The sequence below is a fragment of the Phodopus roborovskii genome, unplaced genomic scaffold (assembly GCF_943737965.1).
Source record: "Phodopus roborovskii unplaced genomic scaffold, PHOROB, whole genome shotgun sequence".
In the NCBI taxonomy this organism is placed as follows: Eukaryota; Metazoa; Chordata; class Mammalia; order Rodentia; family Cricetidae; genus Phodopus; species Phodopus roborovskii.
The window spans coordinates 938,208-955,427 of NW_026126443.1; the positions used below are offsets into that span (position 1 = coordinate 938,208).

Consider the following 17,220-nt stretch of genomic DNA (forward strand, 5'->3'; position numbering starts at 1 on the left):
GAAGGAGGAGAGGCGTCTACAACCCTCAAAAAAAAAGTGAAAGTGCGAGTAGAGTTCCCTATGTGACCGGGCTCTGGGGAGGAGAGACGCTCTGTTTAACACACTCAGCTGCTCAACGCGTGTGGTGTGATATATATATATATATTCTCGTACAGCGCGCGCCTAGCTGGATGTGCACTTCTTTGGATTATAAAGTGTCCAATAAGGCACCCCACACCATCACTGTAAAGAAATAAAATCTGTATCCCAGTGGGAAATACCAGCAACAGACAGGAGGAGGAGGCGGCAAATTAGCCTAGGCACAGAGGGCCAGAGAGACGTAAACAGCTTTAGAGCCCTCGCACGAGGAAAGCACAGCTGCACCTCGGGGAGTCTTCGGGCTGGTGCCAGAATCCTTCAGCAGTGACTGCCAGGTCACTCGGAGAAGCTGGCTGGCGGAGCCTTCCCTTTCGGAAGAGCTGTCCTCTCTCTTACCCCCTCGACCTGGCTCGATGCCTCGGGGCAGCCTCGGAGGCCAGCCAGCAGCACTCCTCCAACTCTACTCCACCCGGAGCCTGACAGCTGGGCGGTCCCGCCTGACCCGCGGGCTGGCTGCGGCACCCTCCGGTAGACGAGCGCCCTGGCGAGCCGCTCGGGTGCGGAGAGATCGGCCGGCCGCGCGGGTCTGAGAAGCCTCGGGGCCGGGGTCGGCAGCTCCCCGCGGTTTCCATTGTGCGAATGACCAGGGAACGCGCCCGCACACACACACACACGCACGAGTGCACACGCACACACACACACACACACACACACACACACACACACCCTCGCACACGCGGAACCGGCTGGGCCAGGGGAGGGAGGAGGAGGGTGACGTAGCGTCCCATGGCGTCACATTGACGTCTCGCATTCCAGGCACTCTATGGAGAGGCCGCTAGGGCTCCTGTGGCATAAATGACGTGCCGAGAGAGCGAGCGAACGCGCAGCCGGGAGAGCCGAGTCTCCTGCCTCCCGCCCCCCACCCCTCCAGCGCCTGCTCCTCCTCCGTTCCCCATACACAGACACGCTCACACCCGCTCCTCCACTCGCACACACAGACACACGCGCGCTCACACGCTCCTCACACACACACTCCGCTCTCTCCCGCGCGCTCACACCCCTCTCGCCCGGCGCCCTCGCCGGTGCCGCGCGGCGGCACCCTCCTGGGCTCACTTTGCAGCGCTGACAGAGCGGGCAGTGGCCGTGGAGGTGGGAACGGCAGCGACATCCTACCCCCGGGTCGCAGCAGGAGACTGGACGCCGGCGGAACCTCTCGGCGGCGCTCTCCCATGAGTTGGGATCGCAGCATCCCCCGCCAGCCGCTCACCACCTCTGGGAGCCGCTGGGCTTGGGCACCGCAGCCCTTCCGGGACAGCAGCTGTGACTCTCCCCCACTCCAGATTTCGGGACCGCTCTCTAGAAACTCGCTCTAAAGACGGAACCGCCACAGCACCCAAGTACGTATGATTTACCCAGTTAATATGGGGACTTGCTTAAAAGTTGGCGCGCTGGGAAGCGTCGCTCCTTAAATTGACAACTTTGAGTGTGGGGTGCCCCCCACACTCACACGCTGATCTCCCCATTTCGGCTTTGGCGAGTGGGTTTCAATCTGAAACTTTTCCCCTGTAGCTGGCACTCGGGGACTCTGGAGCTTGTGAGATTCCTCTCCCACCCAAAGAGTCGAAAAGCCTCTAACAAAGAGGAGGACCTGGATGTGTGCTGTAGCAGCTCCAGCGTTGTAATTCAGGGTATTTCGGCTCTAGTTGTCATGGTAATGATGCTCTCGGCGGCGGCGGCCACGGCGGCGGCAGAGAGTTGGAGCCCCGGTGATGAACGGCAGTAATTTTCCTGCCTTTTCAGTGGGGTTGAAAATAGGGACTCTGGTGGGTCCAAGTTAATGTGCCTAATGGTGAAACGGAGATGGTTGTCTGGGAGAACGCTTAGGAGGGACAGAGCCTGGGAAGCGGCGGCCAGAGTTTGCAGAGGCGCTGGAGGAGCTCAGCAAAGAGGGTGTAATTGTAGGAATGTGGCTTATTGTATTGAAATGAGACCGGGACTCCACTAGGCACGTCTGCCTGGCGTCGCCGACTTGCTGGTTTACACTTTTCCCCACGGAGGTAATCGGGAGTAATTGCCGACTCTCGCGCCCCGACACGCGTGGGGACCGCGTCCCTCTGTACCAGGCCTTGGCTGGAGTGGAAAAGGCTTGGGTTACTTTTCAATGCGCTTTCGGAGAAGTTGCTCCGAGTGTTTTACTCTTCGTAGAAAGGAAAGTTCTCGGTGGTGAGAGGGTCAGATGAGCAGATGAGCGCAGCCTGCGGAGAGTGGCTTTCAAAGGCACCTCTCGAACCTGTTGGAGGCTTCCGGCAGTCATGAGGGAGCTCATGATCATTGGTCCCTTGATTTCCAAGAACGTTCTTGGAGGTGGCCTTTTGTTTATGTGCCCGGGTTCTCCCGAGGGAAGAGCCGCGAGGAGTGTGGTCATCAGTACACTGGAGCTGCTTGTCCTAGGGCCTTGGTGCTGGGAGAGAGGTCATAGGGCTCGGTTCAGCCATTCCCTCGCTGTTCCAACTCTTAGTGGTCCTTGTCCAACGACCGGGAAATGTTTTTATAGAACCGAGTTGGGGAAAGAAAAGCTGCCCAAACGCGCATACTGAACACAATGAATGAAATTACTTTATTAGAGTTGTTTTAACCGAATAAGATAAGCAAGACTCTCAGGGCCATAGCTCCCTCCCTCCACAGACACCCCCGCCCCAAACGGGGAGGTTGGGACACAACACTGGCTCGCAGAAATTCTCCCCCCGGGGTTTGTCTCGACTCCCTCGATCTTTCTGAGAATCTCTGTCTTTCCCTTTCTGCTGGTCTCTCCTCCACCTCTCTTGCCCCCGCCCAACCTCCGCCCCCGCTCCCAGAGGTTGGAAACTCCGCGGAGGAGCCCGGGTCACAATGGTGTGTTTCACGGTTTCCTCCACACACTTCACCACGGGGAGGGGAGCACGGGGGTGTTCCCTTCGTCTGCCCCCGAGAAAGAAAGGGGCTTTGACAGAGGTAGTTATTTCTTCCTAATTTACAACCCCGAGGCTCTGTGCACCCGGCCCCAGCGGCCACGAGCCTGAGCGACAGAACGTGTTTCCAGGCGCAGAGGCTTTGCCTAGGTAACCGGCCGATGGGGGGCGGAGAGAGCGATGGGGTGCTGGGCTGGTCTGCAGGGTGGGCGGTGTGAGGGCCCCTGAGAGGAACACCTTCCCTGGGGAGACGCGACCCCCGCCCACCCGAGTTCAGAGGCAGCCCCATAGAGAAAGACTACTCCTGAAAGGCCCCGGGGGAGGGTGGGAGTACCCGCAGCAACCCAGTGGAAAGAGGGTTGCTGGAAGCACCCCCCCTTTGAAGATGCGAGAGGGGGAGGGTGAGAAGCACATGCTGCAGCTGTGGAAAGATCCACTCGTGCCAGCGCTTCAGCAAGCGCAAGATTTCCGTCGGAGTACCTCGGACTGGGGATGGCAAGGGAATCCCCCATTTCCTGGCCATCGAGAATTTCCTAGACCTGAGGAATCCCAGACCCTTTCTCTCTACAAGCAAACTCAGGGTACAGGAGCAGCAGGAGATGAGACTTGCCCCACCCTTGGGTCCATTGCTCACCAGAGGTCTTTTGGTTAGTTTTAGGGTTGGGTCTCCCCCCCCGGGGGGGGGGCACGTTCCTAACCTTTGAGCTGTGCCCACCCCGGACAAAGGGGGCGCTATAAGCCGGAGTTTGGGGCAGCTGGAGCCCTCCTTCCTGCTAGGCAAGCTGCTCTTCCAGCTACAAAGTTTCACTAAGCTGTGCACCGGGACCTTCGCCCGGGAACCGCTCTGGGTGCCCTCCGGAATGTACCCCCCTCCGAGCCACGGGGTGGCCTGGAGCCTTAAAGCCGCCCACCCTCGGGGATACCGCCCGCTGAATGCTGGGGACCTCCCTTGGTCCGCCGCAGCCGCCGCCAAAGCTGTCCGCCTGAGCGCGCGGCTCCCAGAACAGGCCTTCTTTCCTCTGTGCCCTTTTGTTTGCTTGACCCCTGGCCCCCGAAACTCGCGACTAATAGAAGGGAAGCTCCATTAGCATTTAGAATGAAAAGCTCAGACTTTCTTAATTCCTTCGGGCATTCATGCATTCGTTCCGGACCTTGTGCGTTTCCTACGCGGCATGTAAAATTTGTGTTTGAGGAATGGGGGCCGTTGGAGTTGAAAAATGTCTATTTTCTTTTCCTGTACACTCACTCACACCACCACCCCTCAAATTCGGGCCATATTCGTTCCTCAAGTGTTCTCCTTTCTTCGGTCTCTCTGACTTTCCAAGCAGGGAACCAACAGTGAAAGTAGAAAAGATCAATTTTTGGGCTACGATAGGCCATGGGGCTTCTAAGCATCAGATGGAGTACCACAAAAGGGTTGTGAGCTCACTGGGTGACTGCAACTTTCCCTTAGCTACCCCACGACAATGTGAGGTTCCTTGCCCAAAGGATTCTGTGAGCCCTAAGCACTTTCACTTAACCTTATGATAATTCTTTGTAATGAACCAGCATTTCTACAGGTTCCCCGCCCCCACCCCATTCATCCAACCCTGGGAAAGGTGGCCCAACCTAGTCTTAACCCCAATCTCTGTTCACTCTCTCGGTGCCTGCAGAGCCCACTGCGGGAGAGTGCAGCCCGACAAGCCCGGGTGCTGAGCCTGGATCCTCAGCTGAGCCGGGCAGCGCAGCGGCTGCTTCGCCTATCCAGACGTCCCCGCCTCCTACACTCTCAGCCTCTGCTGGAGAGACCCCCAGCCCCACCATTCAGCGCGCAAGATACCCTCCAGGTAGGTCTGAAGCCCTTATTCCTCCTGTGCAAGAGAAATGGTAGGAAAACCAGCATCCAGCAGGTAGTCTGGTCAACTTGCCCAGTACCAACAGAAAGCTACTGACCCCGAATTTCACAGCACAGGTGGCTTCCTGGCACGAAGCTCCTGTGTATACCACACCCTGTTGCTACCAAGCGGAGCAATTGAGATTACATGAACCATTTCTCAAAATTGTGTTTCCTAAGAAGAAAAGCAAATACTCCAAAGAGATTAGTTTATTTTGTTTTTCATGGCTTTATTTTTGTCCTTTTACATACAACATATTCATTTAAGGAATCACTAGGAGAGATAAGGAACATTTTTATTGGTCTAAATCCCAAATCTTTAGTGGTGCAGGAGTTTGGATGACTGAGGCCCAGAGACAAGGGAAAACCCATGGGAACTAAAGACACTTATAAGAATATAAGGGCCTCAGATTTGGTTCGTACAAATTTTTTAAAGGGATGGGAGGAATCAAGCCAGTGTGGGCACCAAAAAGACAGAGAGATACATTCACCGTTCAGAAAGACAAAGAGCAATAGGGAAAGGACAGGGAGGAAGGATGACAGGTAAGGGAGAAGTGCTGGGGATGCAAAGAGAGGGGAGGTGGAAAGACCAGGCAGGCCCTGTTCTTTCTTTTTAAATGACCGGCTTTCATTCCAGCCTAAGAACTAGACACCAGATAAGTGATCCTTTAGATTCAAGCTAGCTCATGAGGCCTCCCTTAAAAAGAAGGCAGACTTGAACTGGGCCCTCCTCACAGCTGCTTCTTCCAGCAGGCCCTCATCACCTTGCCTCAAGTCAAGATTTCATCCCATACATGCATGACTCAATCAGACTTGGAAATGTGGGTAAGAGAAAGATGTCAAAGGAAGTGTGAAGCACTGGCTTCTCTGTTAGTCACACCTTCACACCACACCCTCCAAGAAGTTAAGCACCTGGGTTTCCTTTGACTTGGAAAAACCAACCACCAGAAACTCCCCATGTTACCACTTTGATTTAGCCATACAAAGGGGGGAAAATTAGAAAAATTATTCACTAGAGCCAGTAACTTCTCACCCACCTCAACCTCTGTAAATATAGCAAGTACCTCAGATACCAGGGGCTTTGAGGGCTCAATGGAGGCAATCTGGCAGAGAAGCTGCATCTGCTTTGAAACAGCTCTCTTCTTTTCCTCCCTCCATGAGAAAATACCTAGACAAACTTGCCTGTTAGAAGAGCTGTTAACTGTTGTCATAAAACGGCTTTAATCTTACTAGATTAGAGTAGTGCATTAGTCAGCATTGGGAAGTGTATATGTATATGCTTTGAGCACACAGTATAGCAGAGAGCAAGCGGGTTGGGTGGGTGTGCTGGGTTGCAGCTGATCTTTTTCTTTGCAGATGGCACCAACTCCCCCGAGTCCATTTCCTGGGCCTACATGCCCACCTCATCACTTAAGCTGGCTGAAGTCATCAGTAGGGGTCCAGTTTGTGCAGGCTGCTAATCCTGTTTGGAGGAGTGGGTGGGAAGCAGGGACCACAACTTGTGTGGGCAGCCTTAGTTGGCACTCATAAAATGTTAGCATGTCACTGCCTCCCTTGTCCCACACAGGACATCTTTTTCACTAACTCATGGCTTTACAAATTAATGTGTATATGTCTTGGGGGGACCAATGGCCTCCTTCCACCAAATTAACTATTAGCCCTGCCTATGGATAGGAAGACCACTCCAGTTGGTTTTTAGGACTTAAACTGATTTAAAAAAAAAAAAAAAATCTCTGGGCTTATGAAGGAAAACATTTATATCCAGTCTGGTGAACAGAGCAAGGGAGGATATAGTCATACCCAGGAGGTCAGGTCCTACCCCCCACTTGTCAGTCAGGGACTCAGCTGTCACCCCATCAAGGAGGAAAGTAAACTTGGGGCACTCAGTCTTTGCCAGCTGTGGGGAGAGGATGCCATTTCCTCTGTTTCCTGATTCAAGAGCAGTGAATCCAGCTGGCAAAGGAGTGTCGCTGACTTCTGGGCCCTTGTCTCCATCCCTGCAGATATGCCCTGCGTGCAAGCCCAATATAGCCCTTCGCCCCCGGGGTCCACTTACGCCACGCAGACATATGGCTCGGAATACACCACAGAAATCATGAACCCCGACTACGCCAAGCTGACCATGGACCTAGGTAGCACAGGGATCATGGCCACCGCCACGACGTCCCTGCCCAGCTTCAGTACCTTCATGGAAGGCTACCCCAGCAGCTGCGAACTCAAGCCCTCCTGCCTGTACCAAATGCCCCCTTCCGGGCCGCGGCCTTTGATCAAGATGGAAGAGGGTCGTGAGCATGGTTACCACCACCACCACCACCACCATCACCATCATCACCACCATCACCAGCAGCAGCAGCCGTCCATTCCTCCTCCCTCTGGCCCAGAGGACGACGTAGTGCCCAGCACTTCCATGTACTTCAAGCAGTCTCCGCCGTCCACGCCGACCACGCCAGGCTTCCCCCCGCAGGCGGGGGCACTGTGGGACGAGGAGCTGCCCTCTGCGCCTGGCTGCATCGCACCCGGCCAGCTGCTGGACCCGCAGATGAAGGCGGTGCCCCCAATGGCTGCTGCGCGCTTCCCTCCGATCTTCCACTTCAAGCCCTCGCCGCCGCACCCTCCCGCGCCCAGCTCAGCGGGAGGCCACCACCTTGGCTTCGACCCCACTGGCGCCGCTGCGCTCAGCCTGCCTCTAGGAGCCGCAGCCGCCGCGGGCAGCCAAGCTTCTTCGGCGCTCGAGGGCCACCCGTACGGGCTCCCGCTGGCCAAGAGGACGGCCACGCTGACCTTCCCACCGCTGGGTCTCACAGCTTCCCCTACCGCGTCCAGTCTGCTGGGAGAGAGCCCCAGCCTGCCATCGCCACCCAACAGGAGCTCATCATCAGGCGAGGGCACGTGTGCGGTGTGTGGGGACAATGCCGCCTGCCAGCACTACGGGGTACGCACCTGCGAGGGCTGCAAAGGCTTCTTCAAGGTGAGAGCATGCCTCCTCCAGGTGCTTCCTCCGCTCTGCAGTCCTTGCTGGGCATCTAAGTGGGTTTAGCAACACTCTTGCCCCTGGCAGTATGTAAACTCACTCACTAGGCATTCCTATTCCTAGGCTGGAACTTCGGGCCCATCTTGCTTTTAAACAGCAAGCTGTCCAGGCATTTGATGGGTCTGCCCTGGCCTCTTGACCTGACCTTGCCTCCTGGGCATTTTTTTTTTCCCCTTTTTCTTTTTCCTGAGCAGGGTCTTGTGCAAATTCTCTGAAGGAACTAAGGTTCAACAATGCCCAAATGTCATTATCCCTTCCCTGTATACCCAGAGCATCTAAGAGAATATGGCCTGTATGACAGGCCTGGGCATTTGTGTCTCGATCTTCACAGGAAGAGCTTCGAGCCTAGACTCAGACACACTTAAGACTGAATTTTGCTGTTTTTATTCAGTGTTTCAGTGTGCTTTGAAGATAGAGGATAATTATCCCTGTTTCTTATAGGAGAAAATGGAGGTTCAGAGAGGCCATTCAGCTGCCACAGAACTCATACTCAGAGAATAAGGGAGAGACAGGAGGTCAGCTCATACCTGTGTGCTCCCAAGATAACTCCTTTTCATAGCTCTGCAGTGGCAGAGTGTGACTGACTAAAGGCATTTTGGGACAGCTTCCTCCGTAGAAGGGTAGAAGGTAGAACTTGGGCCTTGCCAATCTACCCTGTTCTCTAGAAACACTTGCCTCCCTGCACACACATACACACACACACACACACACACACACACACACACACACACACACGGTGTCCATGTTGGTCATTCTCACGTAGACACAATGGAGAATTTTACAGGGGGGAGTGTCATCAGCCTCCCCATATTTATCAACAAAGAAACTGAACACTAGAGAAGAACCTCTTGGACAGGCTTGGACAGTACCCTGGTTTGTATGATGGGTAGGGACAGCTGGCTTCTCTTGACTCTGGAGTTCAATAGTCTTTCCACCCCTGGTGTGTGTTGGGGGCGGGGTAAACTTGCTCATTCTCTTGTTCTTTCTTTTGTCATTGACTCTCAGGTGGTTCTAGACCCACACAAATGGCATAGGTGAAGTGGAGTGCTGAGTGAGTAACTAGGATTTGGGAGGCAAATAGAGTATATTTAGGATCATGCTGGACTTGGGGCTGGGAGAGTCAAATAGGAATCCTAACTTGTCACCACTACCAGCTTGTAACATTGGACACAAGTCCTTTCTTTAGATCTTAATTTCCCAACCAGTGAATCAAGCCCAGAGGAAAGGCTGTATGTATTAAATATCAACATACAAGAATACTTCCTAGTCTTTAAAGAGACATAAAACCATAGATATTAATGAATGAAAACCAAGCAGTTATTTTTGGTTTGACAATGATTATCATGTCACTCATTGAATTCTCTAGGTAAATGAAAGAATGCTTGGATAAAGATGTGGCCATCTTAAATGACACACAGATGCACAAGCTTATGGCATTTCAGGGCAGAACCTCCTTTTAATAAGCCATTTAGGTTAGCCTTTGCTTTTTCCCTCAGTGTTAGGGACTGAACATGGATGGGGCTTTGTGCTTGCTAGGTAGGTGCTCTAACACTGAGCTAGAACCCAACCCCAGACCAGCCTCCTCCCTTCTCTCTTCCTTCCCCAGCTGGTTGCCTACTCAAGATTTCCCACAGGTACTTCCACAGAACTACATTCCTTTAGCGGGTTTGGTTTTTATGACATTTCAGAGGAAGGGACAAAAGAGACACTCCAGTAAGAGTTGAATGAAGATTGCAATAGAGCCACCCCTGAATCAATAAGAAAGGACTCATCATAACATGGGAGTGATGGGAGTCTAGAAATGTGCATTCACCACTCCCCAACAGCTTCCCATTTCTTCCGCATTCCCTTGAAAACAGATCTATACTTGAAGGGGGGGGGGCAGGCTGAGGTAGGACCACCCCACGGATCTGTTAATTAAGGGAACTGGAGCTGGATTTACCCAGTGGCTTTCTACCATTAAATTGAATTCTTTAAAAATGTGACATGACATGCAGTTAATGATGGGAATTTGGTGATTGAACTGTAACGATCTCTCTGTCCTTACATTGTGCAGACATGCACCAGTGTGGGGAAAGCTTCAGGTTTTTGGGAAAATGTATGCCTGAAGCAAAATGCCATGCAAGCTTAAATGGGCACATTGCCTTGAGGGTAGTGTCGAGAAAGACATGGGCATGTCCTTGAAGGGGAGCTTCATTCAAAGGCTCCTATCAATATGCTGCCAAGAATGGAGCTGCTGAAAACCCAGAAGTCTTTTTGTTTTGCATTTAAACCGGCAACCATGTCTTAGACTTGACATAGGTTGGCTTTTTGTATGTGCGTCATCTTTCCCTTAAATGAAATGAACAGGTGACAGTGTAAAACTGAAACCAAGGAAATACGAAGAGTGGAAAACAGAACAAAATTAAACCAAGCAGATCACTAAACTTCCTTTAAAACATAGCCCACCAAAAAACAAAAACAAACAAAAGCCAGGCAGTGGTGGTGCATGCCTTTAATCTCAGCACTTGGGAGGTAGAGGCAGGTGGATCTCTGTGAGTTTGAGGTTTACAGAGCTAGTTCCAGGACAGCCCCCAAAGCCACAGAGAAACCCTGTCTCAAAAAGATAAAATTAAAAAAACAAAACAAACAAACAAAAAATATAGCCCAGATATCCCAGATAAACTTCAGTGCTCTGCTCAGGGTGAAGTTGAAAAGGTTCAGATCCTTTCAGAACAATTCATCTTAAGTGGTAAAAATGCAACCATTTACACAAAGGTTTTCAGGGTGTTTTGTTGTTGTTTGTTTGTTTGCTTGCTTGTTTGCTCTCTTAAAGCATTGTTTTACACTGGAGCATGAGGTTATGTTTAATTATTGATCCGTGTGTTATTTCAAAATCCTATGTGATTCAGAAAAATGTGATGTTATTTTTATCTCCAGTATCAAGTTTTATGATGTGTCTTAAACAATGTCGTTCTTTGGTGTCTATAATAATAGTCATTTATGAAATACTGAGATGTATATGACTTTCATATTTTTCTCTTGTTCTTACTCAGCATTGGGTTTTCTTTCTTGGATATGGTAGTGATTTTTCTATCCAACTCTCAGACCTGGAAGTCGGAAATGGCCAGTTTATTATATGTGTCCTTTAAAGATAAAGTGAGCTAAGTAGTGCAATCACCTGGATTTCTTTTTAATTAAAACATGATTTCCTTTTTGTTTTAGAATGGAAACATCATTTCCTATATATTTTAACAAGGAAAACTGTGATTTTGCTCTGTATGAGTCCATCTCTATTGAGTAACAAAATCAGTTATTGTGATATCTGGCTTACAATAATGATACCATGCATAGGACAGCTCAGATAATTCTGATTTTATTTTAATAAGGTCAGCGATAATCAGGGGAGTAGAACAAGTAGAAAATTGTTCCCAGGGGGATATTAAAAGTGGAGATAATCTAATCCTCTGAGGTACGATATGTTGACCTGGTAATTTCAGATATGATTTTATCATTCAGAGTTGGGTGCCTCCTGAGACTCGCTTCGGAACAACCCAAGATGATTTTCACTGTCAGCCAGGAACACTAATAAAATTGTTTTTCCTGCAGGCTAGCGTGTTAGGAAATTAAATTTATCTAATTATACAAATTGCACTGTCGCTTTTCACATTGTAATTAAAATACATCTTGTCAGGTCTTACCTCTTTCCAGAAACTATTAGTTGACTATCTCTGTATTTTATTTTCTCAGAGAACAGTGCAGAAAAATGCAAAATATGTTTGCCTGGCAAATAAAAACTGCCCAGTAGACAAGAGACGACGAAACCGATGTCAGTACTGCCGATTTCAAAAGTGTCTCAGTGTGGGGATGGTTAAAGAAGGTAAGAACGAACATATGCTTCTCATCCGGTTTGCTTATTCATATCCTCAAACACCGAAATCTGCTAATGTTTATATTAAGGCAACCAATTTTCCTAGTTTCTCTTTCTTTCAAACATTTTTAAAATGGTTATTTATATTTATACTAATGTAACATTAAGGACTGCTTATTCTAATTTTTCAAAAAACAATTTTTAAAAAGCCATTGTTCTATTTGAGAAGGAGATTTTCAGAGCTAACCCATCAGCAAGTGTAAGTATGGGTTATCTTCTTTGTTTCCTCATTATTTCAACTCTCGCTCAATCACTGTTGAGCATTATTCTAAACTTAACACTGCTTTGAAATGGTGGATCTCATTCATCACTGCCAAACTCTAATGTGTTTGGATTCCTTTTCGTGATTTATGCCTGTTCCGAATGTGATCTTTAAACATTTTTTTCTCTCTCTCTCTCTGTCTTATCAGTTGTGCGTACAGATAGTCTGAAAGGGAGGAGAGGACGGCTGCCTTCCAAACCAAAGAGCCCCCTACAACAGGAGCCCTCACAGCCTTCCCCACCATCTCCTCCAATCTGTATGATGAATGCCCTTGTCCGAGCTTTAACAGATGCAACACCCAGAGATCTTGATTATTCCAGAGTAAGTTCTGCGGATACTATTGAATGATTATGCTACTCCATTCACAGCAAGAGTAACAAGAGTTGATGGATGACTGTGCCTGACACTGTGCTTAGTCAGTAGCCTACCTTTTCTATAGTTGTTGTTTCATTTAGCAGCTAGTGCGTTCACTATACCAAGTAATGTTTGCCTTATTGAATCTCTAAATGCTTTAACAATGACCCTGACAGGGCTACACCTGTTACACCTATGGTTGCAGGATTCCTGGCGGTGCCAAGGAAAAGCTGCACAGGCGAACTACAATTTGTAGTTCTTCCATCTTTTAGAATTGTGACTGTTGTGTTTCTCATAATTGTGATCAAACCCAAATCATCCTTAAGCAGCCTACCCAATTCCATCCTCATTTATTGACTTGATGCTTATTTGGGAAGATTAGACCATGAGGAGGAGCAAGCACTGGTCTTGGCATCAGGGGGCATCAGGAGGTCTGGATGGAATGCTGCCTTTTCTGTTTCCTGCCTGTGTCACCTGGCTCCTGTGCTTGGCTTTCTCTTCCCTGCAGTGGAAATGATTACCATATTTAACACCAGAGGAGGGTTTTGAGCTTCAGTCACACAAGGATGACAAAACCGTTTTGAAAAACATAAATGATTACCAGTGTTGTTATTTCAGTCAACCAAAACATATCAACATTTTAATTTAATATAGGACATCATAAAAAAATATCACCAGTGTGAAGTCTGCAAATTTCCCTCAATTAAACAGCATTCAAAAGGGCCATAGAAGGTTTTTGAGAAAAATTACAAACATGATAAGGCCATTTTTGTAGGACTTTGAAAAGCAGAGTTCTAGTAAAATACAGTCAGTAGAGATAGAAGAGGAGAAAGAATGGTCCTACTTACTGAGTAATAATTCTTTGCATTAGACACGATATCACACTATCTCACTGCTCCCTTGAAACCTTCAAACCTCTATGAGCTAGAAGGGGCATTACCTGCACTTGAAGATATGCTTAGAAACACAAATGAAGAGATGCTGGTGTGGAGGTCTCCAGTTGGTTGATCTGATTGCCTTTCCATGGTTATTTCAGCATTTCCAGCATCTGGATGAATGCCTGACAAAGAACAGGAGTATGCCCTTGATGTGTGGCCTCGTTTTAGGTTACAGTGTTGACAGAAATGATGGTGTACATGCTGAGATTCTCTTGCCCTCCTCCCTACCCTCATTCTAGGCAGCAAAACCCTCTCTACACCTGATCACAAGACTCCCTATAAGTAGCTTGGTAGATTCTCAGCACCAAAGGTTGAGGACTCTTATTCTGATTGTAAGTAGCATCTCTTGATGAAAGTCAAGTCTCAAATAGTATAATAGTATAACAGAATAATGCTCTGACTAAGGGCTCAGAGTTTGAAAGCAGGCAAATCTAAGTGAAAATCCCAGTGCCAGCATTTGCTAGCTGAGTGACCTTGAGAAACCGACCTTTTAATGCTTCAGTTTCCTCATCTTGGTTATTTGGTAATATTATCTGCTTCCCTGGATTGTCTGTGAAGATTAAATATGATGACATTTGTCAAAACTTCAGCATGGTACCTTGTATATTGTTATTTGATCACTTTTTTACCCTGGCTATTTTTCAAATGTGCTAATAAGTATAGGAACTAGACTGTCCAATGCCATGTAGCAACACCATTAAGATAAGTATTATTATCCCCATGGTCCAAATAAGGAAACCAAAGTTGACTGGTCCAAGGTCACAAGGCGAAACACATCCATCACAGGTCAAATTAGGAGCCATACTTCATACTTTCTGGTTGCAGCGAGGGTAGGAACTACAAGGGTATTTGGACATGAAGACTCTCCTCCCCAAAGCACCTCTGCCTCTCCCTCTGCAATTCATCTGTGTCAGTGAAGCCTATAGGTGCTGTTTTAGCTAAGACTGTGGCATGCAATCTGACATCTTCCCAAGGCATTTGGCATTCCTACTGATGGTCAATCCAGAAAAGTTGCCCCCCCCAGAATGATATTATATCCCCAAACTATCCAATTATCAGTCTCCATGGCCTAATTTCTCATGCAGTGGCAATATCTCTCCAGTACGTTGAGTTGTCCCAGCTGGGAACTGTCTCTACATTGAAAGAAATCAATCCAGTGTGTTTGCTTGTCTCTGCACTGTTCAGTCTGTTAGTCTGGAGTCATCATCTTCATCAACAAACATTTATCCAATTTAATTGTTAGCTTTGCCCCAAATAAAAGATCGTCCATGCCAAAGTCTGGGTCATGCTGATGCTACCTTTGAGGCCCAGCTCAATTTTACAAAGCATATTTATTTTAATTGCATTGTTTTGAAATCAGGTTGATCTTCATTGCTTGGGTTCTCCTGCATTTAGATAGCTCTACAAAATTATCAAAAATTGGACCAAAATCAACTAAATTAAAAGACTTTTTAAAAAATACAGTGAGCTTTCATCAAAAACTTGGAAGAAGACACAGGAGCATGCTGATCACATTTGCAGATGACAGAAAGCTGGGAGGGATCTGCTAATATGATGGATGTCAGTATCAACATGCAGAATGATCTCGACAGGTTGGAACAGGAAGGGCTGAAACCATCACGAAGAAAGTTAACAAAAATAAATGTGAAGCTCAACATTTAGATTTTGTTAAAGGGGAGAAGCTTGGCTTGTCAGTGGTTCATTCAGGAGTTTATTCCACAGACATACAGTATGATCCAGCAAAGTGTGTGTATGTGGGAGCAGAGAGGGGTGCTAAATTACCTGCTGTGGCCATAGAAGTATGGAGCCAGAATCCACTTCCATATGGTCCCATGGACTCTGTCCTTTCGGATCACACTTCAGGACTGCATCCAATACAAGACCAGATTTAAGGGGAATGTAGATGCACTGTTTCTGGAAATTTGTAAGGAGTGGTTGGAGAAAAGGGGAAGTTATAGAGACAGGAAGGGAGGCTGGTAGAAATTAGGTCACTCTTTTCCCTGTATTACCCCTGGCAAATCTAGAGAAAGAAGATAGCATCAGAGGTTGGGGGGGCAGGTCTTCAGGGCTGCTCTGAGGACAAGTTCTCTGGCCCACACCAACTACTGTCAGAGTGAGGTCAGCAAACCAAGTCATAATCAAGGACAGCACATGACAGGACTCTCCACAAAGGGAAGGTTGTCTGCATGACATAAAGTCCCTTTTAACTCTTAAGATCTTATGATTCTGAAGTTTACTTTTTAGTTCCTTAATGTAAGTACATGCAGAAATATACAAGAATATGTATAATTCTGTATGCATGTATGTACACACACACACACACACACACACACACACACACACACATATATATAAAATCCATATGATTTTGTAACTTGACTTTGTTATCTATCAGAAATATTAGAATTGGTGCTAAGGAGATGTCTAAGTTGGTAAAGTGCATACCACCCTACCTGAGTTCAAATTCCTAGCAGCATACACTTGAAATTCTAGAGCTTGTGAGGTGTCAGTATCCCAGGATCTCTGGGGTTTGTTGGCCATCCAGCCTAGCCAGTGGTGAACTCTAGGTTCCATGTGAGAGCCCCCTCTTCAAAAATAAAATTGATTGGGGAGAGGAGTTGGGGTGAATATTATCAAAATACATTGTATGAACATGGTGGTTTGAATAAGAATGGCCCCCATAGGATCATGTTATTTGAATGCTTAGTTATCAGGGAGTGGCACTGTTTGAGAAGGATTAGGAGGTATGGACTTGTAGAGTGGGTATGGCCTTGTTGGAGGAAGCATGGCATTAGGGGTGCGCTTTGAGGCTTTAAAAGCTCACACCAGGCCCAGTTTCTTTCTCTCAGCTTACAGATTAAGATATAACTCTAAACTAGTGTTTCAGTACCATGTGTACCGCAATGCTTCCTGCCATGATGATAATGAACTAAACCTGTGATATTATGTGCAAACCCCCAATTAAATGCTTTCTTTTATGAGTTGCCTTGGTTATGGGGCCTCCACAACAATAGAAAGTGACTAAGATGATGAAGATGTGACATTTTCAAAGAATTAATATTTTCCAAATAATTAGAAAATTTTAAAGGTGGAGAATTGTTAAAAAACTCACTGGATATTGACATCTGGTATCCACACACAGAAGCATATACACATATGCCTTATATACAGATGTGCAGACACACACTTAGAACTCAAAATTAATGAAACAGGCAAGATGTCTCAATAGGCAAAGGCTTTTACTGCCAACCCTGATGGCCTGAGTTCAATACCCAGAACCTACATGATACATGGAGACAACCAAACCCCATACCATGACACTGGAGTGCTCACACACATACACCCAAGTAAATAAATAAGGAAAAGAAAAGAAATGTTCTAAATGAATGAAACAAAATGCCTACTTTGAGGCACACACCATGGTAAATATTTTCCCACAAGCCCTCAACTCTGCCACCAAAATTATAATATCAGTACTTTATTTAAAGATTGTCATTGCCTGAAATTAAGTTTATATAATACCTTCCCCTTAAAATTTTATAATTATGAAATCACAGCACTGAATGACCCACACCCCCACTGTGTTTTCAGAGGTAGTTCAGCAGGGCTAGTTCTGTGGCCTAAGACTGGTGGCAAGGTTGAGATGCGATAGTCACTCAAGGGATGCTGCTATGTCTTCATATATCCCTGCTAGCTAATGACAGTTTATTAGTTTTTTTAAAGTAGAAATTTCATTTGATTTTTTCCAAAAGTACAATAATAGTAATATGTATTTATATTACACCATTATGCTTATGGTATAATGTTATATGGTAGCATTACATCA

The 17,220-nt window shown here is 47.5% G+C and overlaps 1 protein-coding gene across 1 annotated transcript in view; it reads left to right on the plus strand.

Moving 5' to 3' along the window:
- The first annotated feature begins 856 nt into the window (after positions 1-856).
- Nr4a3 (nuclear receptor subfamily 4 group A member 3) overlaps positions 857-17,220 on the plus strand; it is a 36,524-nt gene continuing 20,160 nt past the window's right edge. Inside the window, exons 1-5 of the mRNA XM_051187774.1 lie at positions 857-1,475; positions 4,679-4,852; positions 6,903-7,867; positions 11,660-11,789; positions 12,251-12,423. Of these exons, the coding sequence (XP_051043731.1) occupies positions 6,905-7,867; positions 11,660-11,789; positions 12,251-12,423 (1,266 nt within the window). The 5' untranslated portion in view covers positions 857-1,475; positions 4,679-4,852; positions 6,903-6,904. The remainder of the gene's footprint in view (positions 1,476-4,678; positions 4,853-6,902; positions 7,868-11,659; positions 11,790-12,250; positions 12,424-17,220) is intronic.